We start from the raw sequence: 18,087 nt of genomic DNA on the forward strand, positions 1-18,087 counted from the left end.
TAGCAGCCAAACAAAACAGTCACCCACATTTAGACCCATTCTGCACAAAGCACCCGAGCTGAGAACGGCATCGATCCACATCTCCTCCTTAAATTCTTGAGAAATTCAGTGCATGTGTTTTTGAAAAACAGTCAAATGTCAGAGAAGTCGGAAACGCAGAGATTATGATGAATTCAAATCGGTGCTTTCTCTTTTCCTGCCTCACTCAGCATTAATTAAAGAGCCGCAGTGACTTCGTTTCGGTTTAAAGTCACAGCGTCGCGGTGATGAGCGCAGCTGCAGATCTCTACCTGCAGATGTTACCATAGGTGCGTTACAGGACACGCGCAATCTGCACCAAACTGCCATTGGCTCTTCTTCGAAAGAAAACCGAAGCCCATGGTGAATCAGTGGATTTGAACACACCAGTGACAGGAAAGGAAACAGAGTGATGGTTTGAGCATTTGGTTTCATGGAGCAGGGAATTGCGCACCGCTGTGCCACTCTGGATGGACTGATCCCATAACTGTCACTGGGCGTCTCTCCAGCCGAGCACACCTGAGACTCCTTCTTCGCACCCTGATCACTTCACCACCGGTTGATGCCGAGGATCATGACCATGAACGGTGACCACCGGTCGGTTGCTGCCGCGCCGCTGGATCTGCGCACCACCAACAGAGAGCGCGGGGGCGCCGGGTCCCGGACTCCGGACTGCGGACTGCAGAGGACGTGCCAGCAGGGACGCTCGCCCGCTCCACCTGCGTGCACGGGGACAAGCAGTTTGGAAACGCGCTGCCACACGACCGGCAGAAGCTCAGAACCCGGAGCTGCTCGCAAACGACCAGCGGACAATCCCTCCAAACTTCCTTTTAGGAAACGACCGATTCAAGTGGAGCCGGAGACCCAGACCCGGTCACCGGCTCCTGCAGAGAGCGGAGAGCGCGTCTCCACTGTGGAGGACGTGGACTTGGTTTTTCGGGAGAGTTTGACCGGTCATTTGAATGAAAACCGAGTCGTCGCAGCAGCGAGTGAAGAACCGGGGCAGAGCGCAGAGGGATACCCCATGCGCCTTTTGCATCCGATTCGTTACAGTGAGTACTTCTACATCCATGCGTGTAGGACACAGCAGCACAACATCTGTTTTAACTGTTTCTTATTGTTTGCTTTCAAAGTTTCATTTTTTTTGCAAGCACCTCGTATTTTGAAAATATTCATTTAGTAGTTTTTATTCCATGCGTACTCGTATCAACCACCAACTGTTGCTGCACATTTAATATTTGCAGTGATTTCTGGGATCATTTGATGTTGACATTCGTGTTGTCTTTAGAAACAAAATTAGGATGTGTTGTAAATACACGGGCATTGGAGTCACAGTTTAGGTTTCATTAAACCGAGAGACACAGAATGGATTAGTGGTTTGACTGGACTGCTGCTGATGGGTTGACTCGTGCGATAGCAGCCCATACAGTACACCTTCCTCTCCAGCACATTTTTTATTTTTGGCCACGATGTTGAAAGCTGATGGAAAAAGCATCACACTCTCAACTGATACTATCCAGCAGCTATAGCTGAATCAATGAAAAAGTGTCCAGTCAGCATCTTCTCCAGCTCCACCTCTTCACTCAGGCCTCCTGAGAGTAACTGAGCCAGTTAACCAAGTGAACCGTTTGCAGACCTAAGCCAACATAAAGGGCTGAACCCTTCCTTATTAGAAAAAAATAACTTGTTACAACGTCAGCCGTTTCATGGTCTGTGTATCAGCATGCTGCTTATTCTGTTTCTGTTTCCTCTGTGCCTACTGCCTTACATCTCTCTCTCTCTCTCTCTCTCTCTCTCTCTCTCTCTTTCCTTCCATGTACAGGTCCTTACCCAATGTTCTATGTACCCACAGTACTGGAGGCCAGCCACCCTCTGGCTTACCAGACAGAAAACCTGCTGGCTGGCATCGCTCTGGCTACACATCAAGATGAGGATGGAGACACGTATGTTCATAATTTTTCAAAAGTGGCTTCGGTTGAAAACTTGGTCGTCGGTCCAACATATGTGTCATGATTGAGGTGCATCATCCATCCATCAGATATCTAAGTCCCATGCAGTGAATTTAACAGATTATTACCATTCATCACCTTTCTGAGTTTGTGGTTATTCATGAGCTTTCTGTGAGACCCAGCAGAGTCATTGTGATACATTGTGTTGAGACAGAGCAGACTCACCTCTCATCTCTGCCTGTACAGGCCGAGATCTTAAACTTGTGATTAACTGTACATGATGAGGCTGAGAATAATGATTTGAAGTTTGATATATAAAATATTCCTAACTTCTAGGAACTGATGACTCGTCACTTCTTAACCCCAGCATAAACGTTACACTCAATTAAAGTTACAAATTATGACAATATGAAATAAAATTAGACCTCAAAGGCCAAGCAGTCCCTTCATTTTTTTGTTTGGATCTATAATTGCAGTCGCGGAATATCAGTCCCCTAAACATGTCTGGTTATTTTCATCACGATCCATGATTTATTCTCCAAGAATGTGAAAAAAATATATATATATCTCCCTGATCCAAAATATATTTGGTTCCTCCCTGACTCAATACCGCATCGTTCCAAAAGGTTTCATGTTAATCCATCCTGTAGTTTTGGTTTATTCTAACCTACAAATAGACGGACAGGGGGGAATAACCTAACCTCTTTGGTGAAGGTAAGAATCACAGTATTCTTTCTTGTAGGGTTCTGTCAAATCTTCAATCATAAAGTTTCCATACATAGTTTATGTGGGTTTGCAGGTGTATCTCTCTATAAACTAAACTAGGCCTTTTTCTGCAGCATCGAGTGTGATTCATGATTACGATATTCAAGTGTCCTGGTAAATAACTACAGTGAGCCAGCATGTAGCAGGACATTAAAACTGAGGAAGTTAAAGATCATTTTAATATTACACCTCAGGTCTTCCCCCTGTAAAATGTTAAAAACTGGATGTCGAAAAGAGACCTCTGAGGTTTTATAGCTGCTTACCAGCCAGTGTCAGACATTTCAACTTCTGCTCCCTGCAGGCTTGATACTTGTTTGTTTTACGTGGAAACCAAAGTGAAAGTGGAATGGTCACATAAAATAACAAGTCAAAGCATGTGACTCACCGGGATGGACTCAAACAACTCCGGCCTGACCTCTTAAATACATAAAGGCTCTCGCTTTGCACAACCAAGATGTGGTATACGAGACGTCAAAGATTATATCATCTCAGCGCCTCTGTCATGATATCGAACAGTTATAGTCACTGACCCTTCTCTTGCTCAATGCAAGCCTTTTCTGTGGTTTCATTTCCTTTTGGGAAACTGGTTTAGTGTAGATCAGGAATGATTCACAAAGCAGCGATGGAGACTTTGATCTGACACATTAAACTGGAAAGTTGAGTTATCAGATATTATCTATTGCGTGCACGTGTGAATTATAATTTTCAGTTGACTTGTCTCTCAGGGTGTTCAGAGGGGGATGAGGATACTGAACGCAGGACGGAGCTGTTGAGACCACGTGAATGCAAATATTAAACTTTAACGCATGGTTACTTTACTTTGTCTAAAGGTTCAACACCCGCCTACGCACTAACTGAAACGACAAACTGACACAAGGGCGCACACTCACCCACACACACACACTATACACATGCATCGATCGTCCCTCACACAGAGTCATGTGACTGAAAATGTAGCAGGTCAAAGAATCAGATGGAGCTTTGATGTTGCGGTGTAGAAGGATAATTTGCATCATTTTTCATGCATTGAAAACAAACTCGTGATGACCAACATCAAACAGAGACATTAAGTCCTGTGACATAGCACAGCCGCTTAGTGTCTCGTGTTATATTTACTTCAGGGTACCACTGTGACATGTCTGCTGCTGACACAAAGTGGCAAGAGCATTAGTTTCAAATGTGCACGAATATAGATGTTTAGCCAACCTTCATTTCATTTTTCAGGTTCACCTGCTTAATAAATTGCTGCCACTCTTACAAATATGTAGAAAACATTTGCATGGCAGGAACAATAACTGCAATGAATATTATCTTTAGATTCAGGCAGAAAAAAGACGACTGGAGTTCATTCTTCACCTTCCCTTAATGAAGCAGATTCACTTTAAAATCACTTCATGGTTTCGGCTCCCTTTTATATTTCAGAAGTTGTGAGCCCTCGGATAATCAAACACTGTCACATGTCCCAACATCCAATGGGAGGTCTCCTTTTATGGTTTTGTCTCAACGTTACACTGGCATTTTTATAGTTTTTTTAAATATATCTTTATTTTAATGTTTTATTGTCTGATTTGTTGCATTGCTGAGTTTGCTCTACATTTCTATGATTTGCCTGTGAAGATCCTTTTAACTCCTTGTGAGTTGCTTTAGAAACTACGTTTATTATCATGATTATTATCTTCACATTCACACAATGCAACAGAGGTGCAGTGGTGTGACTTCTCAAAAATCTTGCTGCTCTGTAATGAGGCTGCGACCTCTCTAGGTTGTGCGTTATCTTATTGCTTTGTGGTTGTTTGAATCTTTGTGTGAATTCTGCAGACAGAAACACTCTCAGCCCCCTGTCCCCTCTCACACTGTATGTATATGAGTGTGTTAGTGTGTGTGTGTGTGAGTGTGTGTGTGTGTGTGTGCGTGTGCATGTATGTATAATGAGTGATGGTGAAAGGCGCTGTCTCTTACGTCAATGTCAGTGCATTGTCTGTTCTCAGCGCCTCTGAGCACCTTAGTTTCGGGAAAACCAGTGAATGCTCACTTTTAAAAAAGTGTTTGTGGTTTTTCTCAGGTGTCTGCATCTCTTTTCTTCTCTGTGTTTTTAAATGAATGGGCTCAAAAAAACCAAACATCCGCTTCTTACTTCCTCATTTACCGCTTTCTTTCTATCTGCTTCATCTCTCTCTGCTTTTTCTGTTGTGCCACTTGCTTCTCCATAATTACTTCATGTGTGCATCTCATGTGCAGCCTGTGTGTGTTTTTTTCATCTTTAAGCTCCTTCAAACAACTGCACAGGTTTCCCGTCAGTCAGTGGATTTACATGCGGCCATGGGATTTTATGCAGAGTTTGCAAACACTTAATACAAACACCTTGCAGACCAAGATAATGTTAGAACTGGCATGTACCAAAACCTTAGACAGTATTTGGATTCTGCACTAAGCCAGATTTACACATTTGTCTCTGAGAGGAAACCAAAAATAACACTAAAGGGCACAACCACACACACACACACACACACACACACACAGACACACACACGCAAACACATGAAGTAAATGCTAACCTTTGTGTGGCAACAGGATAAGAATCGTTCCATAATGCTGAGTTTTAGATGGTTGTGTTTTGCACGTACACCATCTTATAGTATATACACATTTACTTAGCATCAAGTTCTGCAGAGTTTGACGGTAAAGTCAATAAAATAATAAAAAGTCAAGGAAGTATGATTTGAATTCATCCTGCGTGGGATATTAATGTGTTTAATACATTCCATGGCAATGCATTCAATTGTTTTGGAGACATTTAACTTAAAACCACAAATGTCACCTCCACGGTGGCGCTAGAGAAAAAGGGTCAGGAGGTCACAAGGTCACATCTGGGACCATGAATGGCTTCACAACGTTTTCTGCCCATCCACCCAGTAGATGTTCAGATATTTCGCCGGTTGAGTGAAAAGGCCACCTGCTGGTGTTGCTAGATGAAAGGTTAGGTGATCCCTTCTGTCGGTAGGATTCATCCTCTGGGAACCATGCCTATCTGGGGCAAATGTCATAGCAATACATAGAGTTCTGGTGATATTTCAGATTGTACCGGCATTAATCCAAGTTAAAACTATTTATGAGATTGCTGGCTGGGTGTATGAGCCTGAGTCGTGGACATTGCTGATGTGATGTTTTCTGTGTATGTTCAGAGTTTGTCTTAGCATTAATATCAACTCAACTACACCTTAGTCTTTAATAAAGATGGACGACATGACAGCTCCCCAAAAGTGAAACCAAAAAATCTTGGTTGCCCCCTTGTGGCCGGCTGCCCTATAGGTAATGAACGCTGCTTTACGTTAAATAAACTTTTCCAGTAAGTCCGATTTTTTTTTTACAAACTCTAAATTATGTAAACTGTACAAAATGGCTAGTACTGTATCCGGTATATTTTGGCACAACACGCGCCAGTCGTCTTTATATATTATCTACATATGGACTACACATACATTCTTTCCACTGAGAGTATACCTACCAAATGCATTGTGATCGATTTTGTTATAATTGCACCATATTCCTTCACCTCAGCAAAGTCTGGAAGTCGCATCGTTCTTCGAGTAAAGACTTCACAAGGGGACCTAAGCTGTCCTCTCTTGATAAGTGGACTGTGGTGTGTGTCCGCTTCTCTTTTGTTTACTATTCGCACACACGCATCGACACATCGCCCCGTCGCACAGCCGCTCCACAGACCACAGGACATGTAGGGATCTCGGTCCCATCGTACAGTGTCCTTTCCCCCCCCCCATACCAAACAGGATACCACAAGTACGCTGTCTTCTCTCTCTTTTCTCTGTTTGCAGTCTGTGTTTTCTCTCACACACAAACACGCGCTTGCACTGGGGCTGAGTGTGTTAATGCGGCGAGCTCGTGGACTCCTGCCTGCGTCAGTGCCGCTGTGCCTGAGGTTATCTGGGGCTGTGGTCTGCCCCACTTCCAGGAACTAGAAACAGTACAGTTTCATCTTAAGAGAAAAGGAGAGAGATGGATGCTGATTAAAAAAAAGGAGAGTAGAGGAGATGCAGATGCAAAGCCACTTCATGGCGATATGATGTCATATGCTGATAACAAAGTCTAATGCCTCGAGAGTTCATGAGCTCGGATTCAGTTGTTTTTCACGATGTCAAACTGCAGCTGACATTTGGCTTCTGTTCGTCAGAGCATATTATTATCACCTCTCCAGACACTTTTCTTGGTGGGCAGCTGCTTGTATGTACAGTAAACGGGAGCAGGATTTCTGTCGATACACTTTTGCTCACTGTGATGAGCTCAGTTACAGGAACAGGGACCAACTGTTCTGCTTTTTGCTGTGATGTCAGGAGCAAATCATCTGATTCTTTATTGCAGTTGCAGGTCCTACCCTCTTGCACTGCCACATCTAACCTTTCTGCTGTAGAGCTGATCCTCATGACTGTGTTTGCATTCACGCACGCATATACACATGCACATACAGTCGTCTCTCAAATCACATTTCTTTTTTTTCCGCACGTTGTATTACTGTTTAATTATATACACAGACATAGATAGTGTCTTTCTTTTTTTCTGCCACCACTGAGCGTGTGTTGGCACCTGCTCAATCTCTCAGTTTAATATAACACAGGTATAATTCTGTTCACACACGCCTCCCCCTGTAAGTTGTCAAAGACGATTCGTAAGGAATACACACATTATGTGAGATGCTTTTATGTGGTATAGGAAGAGGTTATTAGAGTAAAGTGATACTGTAACAGCCTGAAGCAAAACAACAATAAGGTATGAAGCTAGTTCCATAGAACACAGCATTTTTGATGAGATGTTAACATTTTGTATGGACATTAGTATCATATATTTCTTTAGGTGGCTGTTGTTTACTCAGAGGTTTTTAATTGAAATGGTTTCTGGCAGGAAATCATTATTTCTTAATGACTCTGTGTCAGTGGGACACAAGCCGAAGGGAAGTGGTGCAAGTGCTTTTGTCATTGTGAGAACTCAGACTCTATGCAGGGGTATTTTCAACTCATTCTCAAGAAGCGTCCTTGCATCCTGTCGCTCAGTTATACCGTTTTTCTGATAACGCTGTCTCTGTTGGATGAAGCTGATTCAGTAAACCTACAGAAAGCCCCCTGTCAAAAACCCATAGGGCTTAATGGCTGGATTTCACAGCACAGATAGAGGAGAAAGAGTGCTGCCATTGTTACCAGCAACAGGAAGTGACATAAAACCAGTCTGGCTGTTACTGGAAGCTGCTTCTTCTGACAGCATGAGAAAGAACAAAAAAAAAAAAATTGTGAGAACTGCCGTAGTGTTTCTCCCCCCCCCCCCCCACCGCAGTTTCCTGCTCTTCCCTGTCCTAAACTTTGGCCTCAGTTTGTTCTATCGCTTCATGTTGAGACCACAGATGTTGGTTTCCCCTTTAGTCTTGATAAGGGTGTGATAAGACGACATGTGAGTCAAGTCTGGCACCTGTGGAGCACCTCGCTACAACCGTCTGATCATTTTTGATCAATTGGAATTTGCTGCTCTGATTACATAGACAGGTTTACCTTTGAGGCCCTGAAGCAAATGTTTTTCAGGCCATTTTAGGGAAAACAAATATAGTAAGTCTGTTTAAAGTTGGCTTGCTCATTCCAAAGCTGACCACCTACCAACGGCACCTCAAAATTTTAATTAAACTAGTTTTATTGTCATTTCACAACAATAGAAGCAATCATGCAACGAACAACAGAGAATGTTACAAATATGAACAAATATAAATACATAAATAATAATACAAAATATGTTAAAAATAAGAGTTTTGGTTTAAAAATAAACCGTATGGGGCTTGTATGCACACATTTAAGTTGTGTGATGTTAACACGGATGTATATACATGTTAGGTGCAATAATATTAGAAATATTTTAATGTTAGCGGTTAAAGCTGTAGTAATACTCTGGCATTTAACCTCTGTATAACCACAACCTGACGCGATCATCTATGAGATACAGGCTAATGTAACTTGTACTCTCATGGTTAATGGATTCCCACGAGACTAGGATCTGGCGTTTCTGGGATTTGACATCTTGCTATAGAATTTAAAATTATTATTACTGTTACTACTATAATATATTTCCGAAAAGGTCAAACTGAATATTTGACCACCTCTGCTGTCATGATGCAGCTCACTGGGTGTAACAGACACACACAGAGACTGGCTTGAACTATGCTATAACTATGATGAAGAAACACATCATCATAGTTGTGTTTTCCTGACACAGAATGTCAGGAAAACTGTGACTCGTCTAAAGTCATTTCTGTTCCAGCTCTAAGTGTAAAGTTCTTCAAGTGTTATTTTTTGTTTTTCTTCTTAGAGCTCTCCATATAGCTGTGGTGCAGGGGGAGCTGGCCATCGTCTGTACACTGATCCACCTGCTGCTGTGGGCTCGCAGAGGCCTCGATATCTACAACAATCTCCGTCAGGTAAAACATATGTGCACACACACACACACAAACACCATAGCCATGTTATGGAAAAGAGTGAAAGAGGAAGTGTCTTGATTTCCTCCTCGTCTTGCACGCTGTTATTGCATACTCATCATGGACGGTTTATGGTTATTAGGTGGAATTCACCCTTCCACCTGTTATTGGCATGCTCATGCTGGGAAGGACCGCAAGTGATTCCCAGGGTTCTCTTTTTATTGTTTGTATGGTTTTCTAGTGCTTATTATCTCTACAGGGATTTTTCAGGGTTGGTGCATATAGAATGCACCATTATTTGTCAAGAGAGCCCAGATCCCATCGTGCAAAGTGTGACTCCTCACCCGTCACCTGTGGCTTGACCTTAACTGAAAACATATGATCCGAAGATAAAGTAAAGACGTGGATGGCATTCTGGATTGCATTCCAGGTTATATTTGTTGCTGGCTATTTAAGATGACATTTATGGACCTAATGAGCCTTCACTGAGGTGATAATGACATCACATACTGTGCCCTTATGTACACAGTAACCTCAACGTGAGGGATTAGCTGAGGCATACTTGACTGAAGTGTGTATACAAGGGATTGGCCCGAGAGTTTCCCAATCCAGGGCTGTCCCAGCCGCTGGCCTTAAGCCCACGCTTCCATATTCTCCTCCCCTCTGTTGACTCCACCTAGTCCTCACACTCGTCCTCTGCAGTCTGCCAGCGTTTCTCTCTTTCATCCTGCAGCAGAGAAATCACCTGAGCCGTGCAGAAGTTATTTCTCAAGGCTGGGGTTTCACACCACACAGGACACCGCGGCCCTGCTTACCAGAAATAACGCTGGTGGTATCGTTGGTTGTTGTCTTTCCTCAGAGCATGAGGCCTGTCGGTATGGGTTTTGCGATATCCTGTTTCTCAGACACGCACGCACTCACGCACACACATAAACTCTCTTTTCACACATAACAGCTATATGCAGTTAGAACCAAAAAGGGAGATTTTCAGGCAGAGGTCCTATCAGAGTCATTTGCCTACCAGATTGTGTGGTTTTGAACTGAACAAGAGGATGCATAAAGAATGCACTTACTAAAACGAGGCCATGCAGGGAACTTTCTACTTTGTAAAACCTTTTCTTATTTTGTCACAGGGACCCGAGCACATTTTCTGGCAGCGGCCAAGTTCCCAAAACATGAAGCGGAATCAAAATACCTCTTTTCCAATATCGATGACAGGTCCTGAGTTTCTGTGGTCGGCTTATGGAACTTTTTGACAGAGTGTTACTATCAGTAGCGTAACTCAACAATAGTGCAGCACTCGATTTGAAATACTATGACGGTATATGAGCTCAGCTGTTTGATACTCCCACACTTGATCTGCCATTGGTTCAGCTGCACAAACACACACTAGTCGTGGATGTATTGCTACACAGCTGATGGTGGAGTGTGTGGCAGTGAAACCAGTGGGGTTTGGGACCTGAACAACCCCCCCCCCCCCGCCCCCTGGGGCCACCCACACTAAAGATGATCATGGGCTTGAGATTAACCACATCCACTGAAGCGCTTCTACAATGCACTAGATAATCTGTAGCTTCTTCTGTGACATTGCTATAAGTTGCCAAACTTTGTACATACAGAGTCATTTAAATTCATATTCATTCTTTCTTGTTGTTTATGTGCTTGTTGATGGAATGCAATTGTATTTGTTTTCTTAGCGTGTTTGCCTTTGATGGAGTGTGTGTTCATGAGTGACACATCTGCGCGTGCTGGCTCTTCACTATCCTCGTTCTGAGAAGTCACATGACAACCACCCCCCCCCCCCCTTCCCCTTGCTCTAGGGTGTTTCTCAACATACCTTGAGCTGAGGTTCTGACGGTAGTTTCAAGGGACTTTCCCTTCCTCCACATCTCTCTCTCTCTCTGTCTCTCTGTCTCTCTGTCTCTCTCTCTCTCTCTCTCTCTCTCTCGCTCGCTCGCTGTGTCTCTCTATCCGTCACTGCCATGCTTTTTTTCTCTTTTCATATCCGTCAGTGCATAGATCTTAAGAGAGTTCTGGGTTCTTAATCGTAACAGATCAACCGACTGATGCTATCAGTGCAACCGTCAACATTGCTGACGTAAGAGCGTGTGCTATTTTCTTGTGCAGCAGGAGAGGCTTTACCCCCAAGGGTTCACTGCAAAAAAAAGTATTTATCTATTCCCGTCCACCTTTCTTTGTGTTTGTCCCTGCCTGCAACCCCGGAGCTATACCCGGAAGCCTCCTCTCGTCTCTTCTCTTTTCTTCTCCTCTCATTTTCTCTCCACATTCATGTCGCTCTGCTCATTTTGCAGGAATGTGTGTGAGAGGACAGACGCGAGGGAAAGAGAAGGGATTTTCCCCCTGTTATCCTGTCTTTCCCCAGTATACTCCCCTCTGACGCTTCCGCTTCTTCCTCATTCCTCCATTTCTCCACCCTACCACCGCTTTGCTCTCTTCCCGCCCTTCCTCTTATCTTTGCTGGATTTTTGTTTTAGTCACTTTGAAATCCTTTACAGGAAGCCACGGCTAGACCTTGCCAACTTTGAGAGGTCTGTTTTAAAAGGCCTTAAAAGGCGTTAGTGTGGAAGGTAGTTCTGGAGGCGATACAAGAGGAAACTACTACAAGAATTTATTCATGCTCTATAAAATAGTGTTGTAGCTACTTTTAGTTATTTTTTTTAACACTGAAGGGAGTTTCATGGATGCAACATTTCAAAGGGGAGTGCACACGTATGTTTGTGTGTGTGTGTGCATGTGCGTGTGTTTGTGTGTGTGTTGTCCTATCAGTAAACATGTATGTGACTCACAGGATTCAGGGAAAATGGAGCTGAACACTGACGGAATTCCACTGCCTGACTACTTTTTTTAAATAGTCTTTACTGGAACAAACCCCCAGCATGCACACACACATGCACACACACACACACACGCACACAGATACACACACACACACACACGCGAAACAGTAAAAGTGAAACCTAGAACAGCAATCTGTTCCTGATTCCTGATATTATTGTCTAACGCGAATAGCAGCTAAAAACTTCAGGTTAAAGAAAACTTCCTTTATGACCCAACAAATGTATTTCGGAAATGAAAAGCAACCTGCTGCAGCGCTGCCCCCGACCAGAGGTGATTCAATTATCAACAGGATGATACACGCTGACCTCACCCAAAGGAACATCCTAGATTGCTCAAGTGATTTAAATCAGTGCTTCATCATTCATCCAGGCAAGCACCCAGGAAACATGTGTATTTCCCCTTATAGTCGTTGTGTCCAAGAACGGGTTCGTCCTCATTTGAAATGAACCACAGTCTCGTGCTGCAGCTATTGTTCTTTGATACACAGGGCAAAGGTTTCATCTGTGACACACATCTTATGTGCGCTGTAAATTGTTGACAACTATGATAAGCGTGTGTGAGTGAGGCGTGTGAGTATAGATGCGGGAAAAGGCCCATAACATGTGTGAACCTGTGTCTTAATTCATTTCATAATCTAAACGGATTTGGTTCCTTGTTTATTTATTTTAGGCGTTGGCTGTACTTTCGGGCATTGTTTTAATGAGTCTCTGACCTTTAACCTGTACAACAGGTAAGAAAGGAAGCCTTTACCAGAAGGAAGCCTTTACCCGAATTAATCACACTCTTCCTCCATCTATGCTTACTGGTATTTTGTACTTCCCCCATGAAATCTTCACTTCAGTTTATGTACGAATCAAAGAAACGTTGTGTTAATTTGTGAGTTTAAGAGGCGCTGGCAGACACAGCGCTATGTTGACAAATAGTTTGTCTCTGGTTTATTGAATTCTAATTATAAAAGTAAAAAGTAACATGCAATAAGTTGTGAAAATATGTTTATAATTTTTTTCACTCTCTTCTTCACAAAGAAGATGTTATTTGAAAGCCAGCTGGATCTATTATTGCCTTTTCTTGACATAAGTTGCTTTAATCATACATAGTGCTATTATTCCAATGTGTTTAACCTGGTAAATCAGGATTATTTTAAAGAAAAAAACAATGTGTGTTTTGTAGTTTTCAGTTGCTGCTTCAGTCTAGCTAAGCTTATTGTCTCATTATAGCATTATACTCACCAGAGAGCAAACAAATCTATTTCCAAAACTCTCAGTGCATTCCTTTGATGGAGTTTTAACTTGGAGATTGTCAACAAAAAAAGGCCGAGGGCAGTGGAGCAAATTATTGCATTTGGTAGCAGTGAGGATCTGGGATTTCCACTCTGACAGTTTATAGTTTACATTGACACTAATACTGTTACAAAAAACAGTGGCATCTACACAGAGACAAAAGCTATTAATATCAGATTGCAAGGGAGGAATGATTTCAATGAAGACGGTAGAGAGAGGGCGTATTGTTCAGCGTCAGTCAGGGGTTCACGCTCCCTGAATACCATCCAGTGTGCGCCGCAGTGTGAAAAATGAAAACGACTTTGAGAGGCTGTTTATTGCTTTTTATGGTCATGGAGATGAAGTTCTCTGCTTTGTCTGAAGTGTCCTTTCCGCTCTTGTTCCAGACTCCTCTTCACCTGGCAGTGATCACCCAGCAGGCAGAGATAGTGGATGTTTTGCTGAAGGCGGGAGCCGACCCCACGGCCTTGGACCGTAACGGCCAAACAGCACTCCACCTCTGCTGTGAATACAACCAGCGTGATTGTCTCTCTGTGGTGCTCTCTCGCGCCTCGTCCCCCGTGTGCTTGGAGATCAGAAATTATGAGGGTGAGTTGTGGTAAGATCGGCTCTTAGCTCCTCTCATTAAGCGATTGAACCTGATTAAGGCTTAAGATTGTTCAAAACAATTTCCTCTTCATTGATTTTCCTATGACTAATTGAATAATTGGGTGTCAAATAAATGGAAATAGGTTTTAAGCATCATCATCAGTTCACCTTTCACCATACAGACACCCATAATATAGCACTTTACACTAAGCAGACAAGCAGGGAAATGGGCAATTTCACACTTTAATAACCAAAGTTCTATAACAAAACTAGTAGCTATGATATTTACATCCATGATAAAATAGTGGTTACTGCATAGAGTACATCTCCTCTGTCAGTGAATGTGAGTTCATTCAGGGATATGACGCACATGAACCCTTGTTCAGAAGGGTAGGGTTGGATGTTTTGGGTGCAAGCAGATAAGAAAGAGGACTTTTGCTCCCTCTGTGGTTTGGAGTCAGTTAAGTTTCATCGTGTCAGTTGGCCACAGTAACGTCTGCCAGGTAGCGGCAAAGAAACCTGCACATCCACGTCTTGATGATGGAGGAAAGCCCCCAAGATAGACAGGCTCCTCTTACTCTTAATGTAATGTTATATGTAATTTCAATAACTCAGGTGCTAAGTTAGTATGTAGGGATCAGAAATAATAATAACACAAGACTACGTCAAGTGAACAGCAAACTCTTCCTTCTTTCATTAACAGTCAGAGAGTTCAGGCCCAGGCAAGACTTGATTTAAGCAATTATGTCCATTGATAATAATAAGATTCTTAATAGCATTTTCTCATGTCTCTCCAAAACTTCTCCTCATTGACAATCCTGGTTTGAATCCAAAGAATAATGATGAAAAATGGCTTCTAATACGACAAAGAACTGAGTCTTCTGCTTATCGATAAAAACCCTCGGCTTCTCCCATCATGTCACTATCATTTAAAGATATAATACGTCACAATTCTTCATTTAAATGTCTATAGACAACTGGACCTATATAATTAATGTTGTTGACTTGTTTACTTACATTACAAAATGTGTACCTTTCAATTGAGTCATATGCCCTTTACACATGGATTTTTCCAACTCTGCTGCAACTTCCGCAACAAACGACATATGATGAAGGGAAAACACACAGTTAGCAAGTCGGGTGTTTTTTCCCTTCCACTGTTTGTATTGGCCGCTCGTAATGGATCGCGATTATTTGTTGTCCTTTGCTGCGTAAAGTGAATAAAACTTTAATACATTACCTATCTGTGAACGTAACATGCGCCTGAGTTGCAGACGTGGTGAAAACAACAAATCCCGTGTTCCCACGCTGCTTCACAATGTCATCAAACTAGGCCTTATTTTACTGTTTTAATATAGAGGACCCCCAGTGGCGGAAAGTTACATACATTAAATGTGTGTTTCAATGTATTATCCTTCACTTGTCATGTTCAATTCTTTAAGGTTTTTGTAACTACTTATTTGCCCTTTTTGTTGGGCAAACATGTGTGTGTGTGAATATACAGGATGTGTATGAACACAGTATGTCATGAACTTGTGTGTTTGCTCAGTGTAAAACTCCGGTACTGTTTGTTCTCAGGTCTGAGCCCCCTTCATCTGGCTGTGCTGCGGGGCCACAAGGATTTAGCCAGAATGCTGCTGGACGCAGGAAGCGACATCAATGCAATGGTGAGTTCAGCTATGACCTAGTTTCACAAATATCACATTTACCGCCTTGGTGTTCACTGACTTTTTTCCCCCGTGGTGTTTTTCTTTCTTATCAGGACATCAAAAGTGGCCAGAGTCCTCTCATGCACGCAGTCGAGCACAATAACGCAGACATGGTCCACTTCCTCATTGAGGTAATGAGGGTGTGTGGGGAGACGAAGGGTTGTGACTCAGCTGTATTTGATCAGTCAGGTTCCAGTTCATCCACTGCATACACACTTCATCATTTATTTTATTTTCTAGCTGTCATAAAAGACCTTCAAGAATGTCTCATAGGTTCATTCACAGGGCTTCAAGACACGTCGCACATGGACAGAAAAGATAAATAGAACACAAAGTTTAAAGATGTCTCATATGGACAAAATAATCTTTTCTCCATGGCTCTATCTTTTATTTCACTTTCTTTGCTCAGCCGTATATGTAGGTGGTTTCCTTTGTGAATCACATCCCTGTAACCCTCTTCTGTTTTTCTGTGGCAGAGCGGCTGTGATGTCAACGGCCAGTCATACAGTGGGAACACGGCCCTGCACGGCGCCTGTGGCCGCGGCCAGGTGGACACGGTGCGGCTGCTGCTGAAGAGCGGAGCCGACAGCAGCCTCAAGAACTACCACAACGACACAGCGGTGATGGTGGCCAGGAACAAGAAAGTGAGTGAGGACACGAAAGAGGAGAATATGCATAACACTCTGATAATCCATTCTTACGGTGTTATCTGTTTTCAGCTCTTTTATGATTGCGAGTCGCTGCTCCGGGAAAATTCAGAAAGCAGTGAATCCCCGAATGAGGTTACCAGATTAGGAGTCAACAACTTCCTTGAAAATGTTGAAACTTTCAATCTCTCACTGTTACCTCATGACGGGAAAATCCCATCCATTTTGTTTGTACTTTAGTTATCTCAACCACAAATGTAATCAATTTCAAACTCTACTTGACTCAGCTCTGGTCAGGAGGGCACAGGAAGAGATGATTACATCCAAATATGCCAAGTTAATGTGTGTATTCTTCCCTCTAGAGGCAAGACTTGAACAGTGCACAGATTTTTGTTTTACTTCCCACCAGTGTTATACTTCTGTTAACTCAAGTGCCATTTTAGTAGATCACTGAGACCCTCACCGTAGGTCATGCACACAAGGGTGTAACAAACTTCAAATGTTTTCCAGATCGCAGATGTGTTACGAGGGAGAGGCTCCAAGCTCATGAGAGATCAGCACTCTGTGTCGGTGTCGCCGCATGGGAGCCACTTGTCGGAAAATGGTGAGGGCACGCACGCAGTTACTCGCTTCAGGACCCTCATAAATCAGTGAAACAGAAGAATTTAATATGTGTCCTCTGCCTCTCCTTCAAGGGTCCCCGTCTCCAAGCCAGAGTCGGGGGTGTTCGCCTTCGAGTAGGCCCCACACGCCTCATCGTAGAACATCCCACTCGCCAAAGACTCCATCTCTGCCTTTATTTCCATTATGCTAGCTCAAAGTTATGTCCCACAGCAACTTGCAACTACCTCTACGTAGCCGAACAAATACGCAATCAGACTTCAGTTCCCGAGAGGACAGAGCCGGGGAAACGTGCAGCCGAACGCGAAGACTGATCAGCACGTGAAATGTGACTTCCCCACAAACCAGACCTCTTCTCCTGGACTTCATGGCAAGAGACTATCATAACTCGAGTCTCTTCCTCGGCCTTGATGGGGGGGGACATCTCATCCGTCTGCTGTAGTGAACACTCTCCTATTGACAGTGAGAGAACTGCTCACCTTTAGACTGCTGAAGATCTTTTATTTGAAGTTTTAAATCCTATTGATCGGCTCAACGATGTTACTTGACAAATATTGCACAGTCCACCCTTTATTTCTGCAATTTTGCCCGCTGTACTTTTTATGTCTGCGTGCATATGTGCCTTTAGGTGTGTATGTTGTTTTATCACAAAGGTTGTAGATATTTTTTTATATAAAATCTGTCCATCACATTCACTTTTTGTCTTTTTTAACAAATGTATTCATATATTTGAAGTGACAGTGCTGTTAAATGAACAGACGTGGAGGAATAAATATTAACTATATACAAAGTTATAACATGTAAAAATAAAACAGTACATGCAAAGATTATGTCTAAAGATTATATTAAACAGTATTACAAGAGAAAGAGAAAAGGAAAGAAAAAGGAGGGAAACGGTTTCCTTTTGCTTATTAAAAAGTTAATTGTACATTTCAACACTTTTTTTAACTATTGAACTTAATATTATTTAAATTCAGAGATAATTCCTGTGAAATCATAACACTTGTATGTTACGTTTGTGGATGTAACTTTACCCTATAGAATTGAGTTAACAATGAAGTCAAGGTTATTATTCTCCTATTTAAAATGTGCTTTTTATTTTAATTTCTCTACGGTTAAAGCGAACACTAAGATAAGACAAGATTTACACAATATACAATCCTTGAAGCGATTCCAAAAAGTAATTGCATG

General features: G+C 42.6%; 1 protein-coding gene across 2 annotated transcripts; it reads left to right on the plus strand.

Moving 5' to 3' along the window:
- The first annotated feature begins 252 nt into the window (after nucleotides 1–252).
- bcl3 (BCL3 transcription coactivator) lies at nucleotides 253–17,587 on the plus strand. Of its 2 annotated transcripts, none has more exons than XM_062399343.1 (9): nucleotides 253–1,070; nucleotides 1,841–1,961; nucleotides 9,087–9,195; nucleotides 13,718–13,919; nucleotides 15,498–15,586; nucleotides 15,682–15,759; nucleotides 16,105–16,272; nucleotides 16,786–16,879; nucleotides 16,971–17,587. In XM_062399343.1, the coding sequence occupies exons 1-9, from the start codon at nucleotides 581–583 to the stop codon at nucleotides 17,087–17,089; spliced, it is 1,470 nt and encodes a 489-aa protein (XP_062255327.1). In that variant the 5' UTR covers nucleotides 253–580; the 3' UTR covers nucleotides 17,090–17,587. The 2 variants fall into 2 exon arrangements, with proteins under 2 accessions (XP_062255327.1, XP_062255328.1); XM_062399344.1 differs by having other exon boundaries at nucleotides 1,871–1,961.
- The last annotated feature ends 500 nt before the right edge of the window (nucleotides 17,588–18,087 follow it).

Source organism: Platichthys flesus, chromosome 11, assembly GCF_949316205.1.
Source record: "Platichthys flesus chromosome 11, fPlaFle2.1, whole genome shotgun sequence".
NCBI classification, from domain to species: Eukaryota; Metazoa; Chordata; class Actinopteri; order Pleuronectiformes; family Pleuronectidae; genus Platichthys; species Platichthys flesus.

What these genes read in the sequence shown, in the direction of transcription:
- bcl3 (XM_062399343.1), top strand. Translation starts at nt 581, where the DNA reads ATGCCGAGGATCATGACCATGAACGGTGACCACCGGTCGGTTGCTGCC. An exon ending in TGGTCCACTTCCTCATTGAG is followed by an intron (nt 15,760 to 16,104) that starts GTAATGAGGGTG and finishes TTTCTGTGGCAG; the next exon opens with AGCGGCTGTGATGTCAACGG. An exon ending in TGGTGGCCAGGAACAAGAAA is followed by an intron (nt 16,273 to 16,785) that starts GTGAGTGAGGAC and finishes AATGTTTTCCAG; the next exon opens with ATCGCAGATGTGTTACGAGG.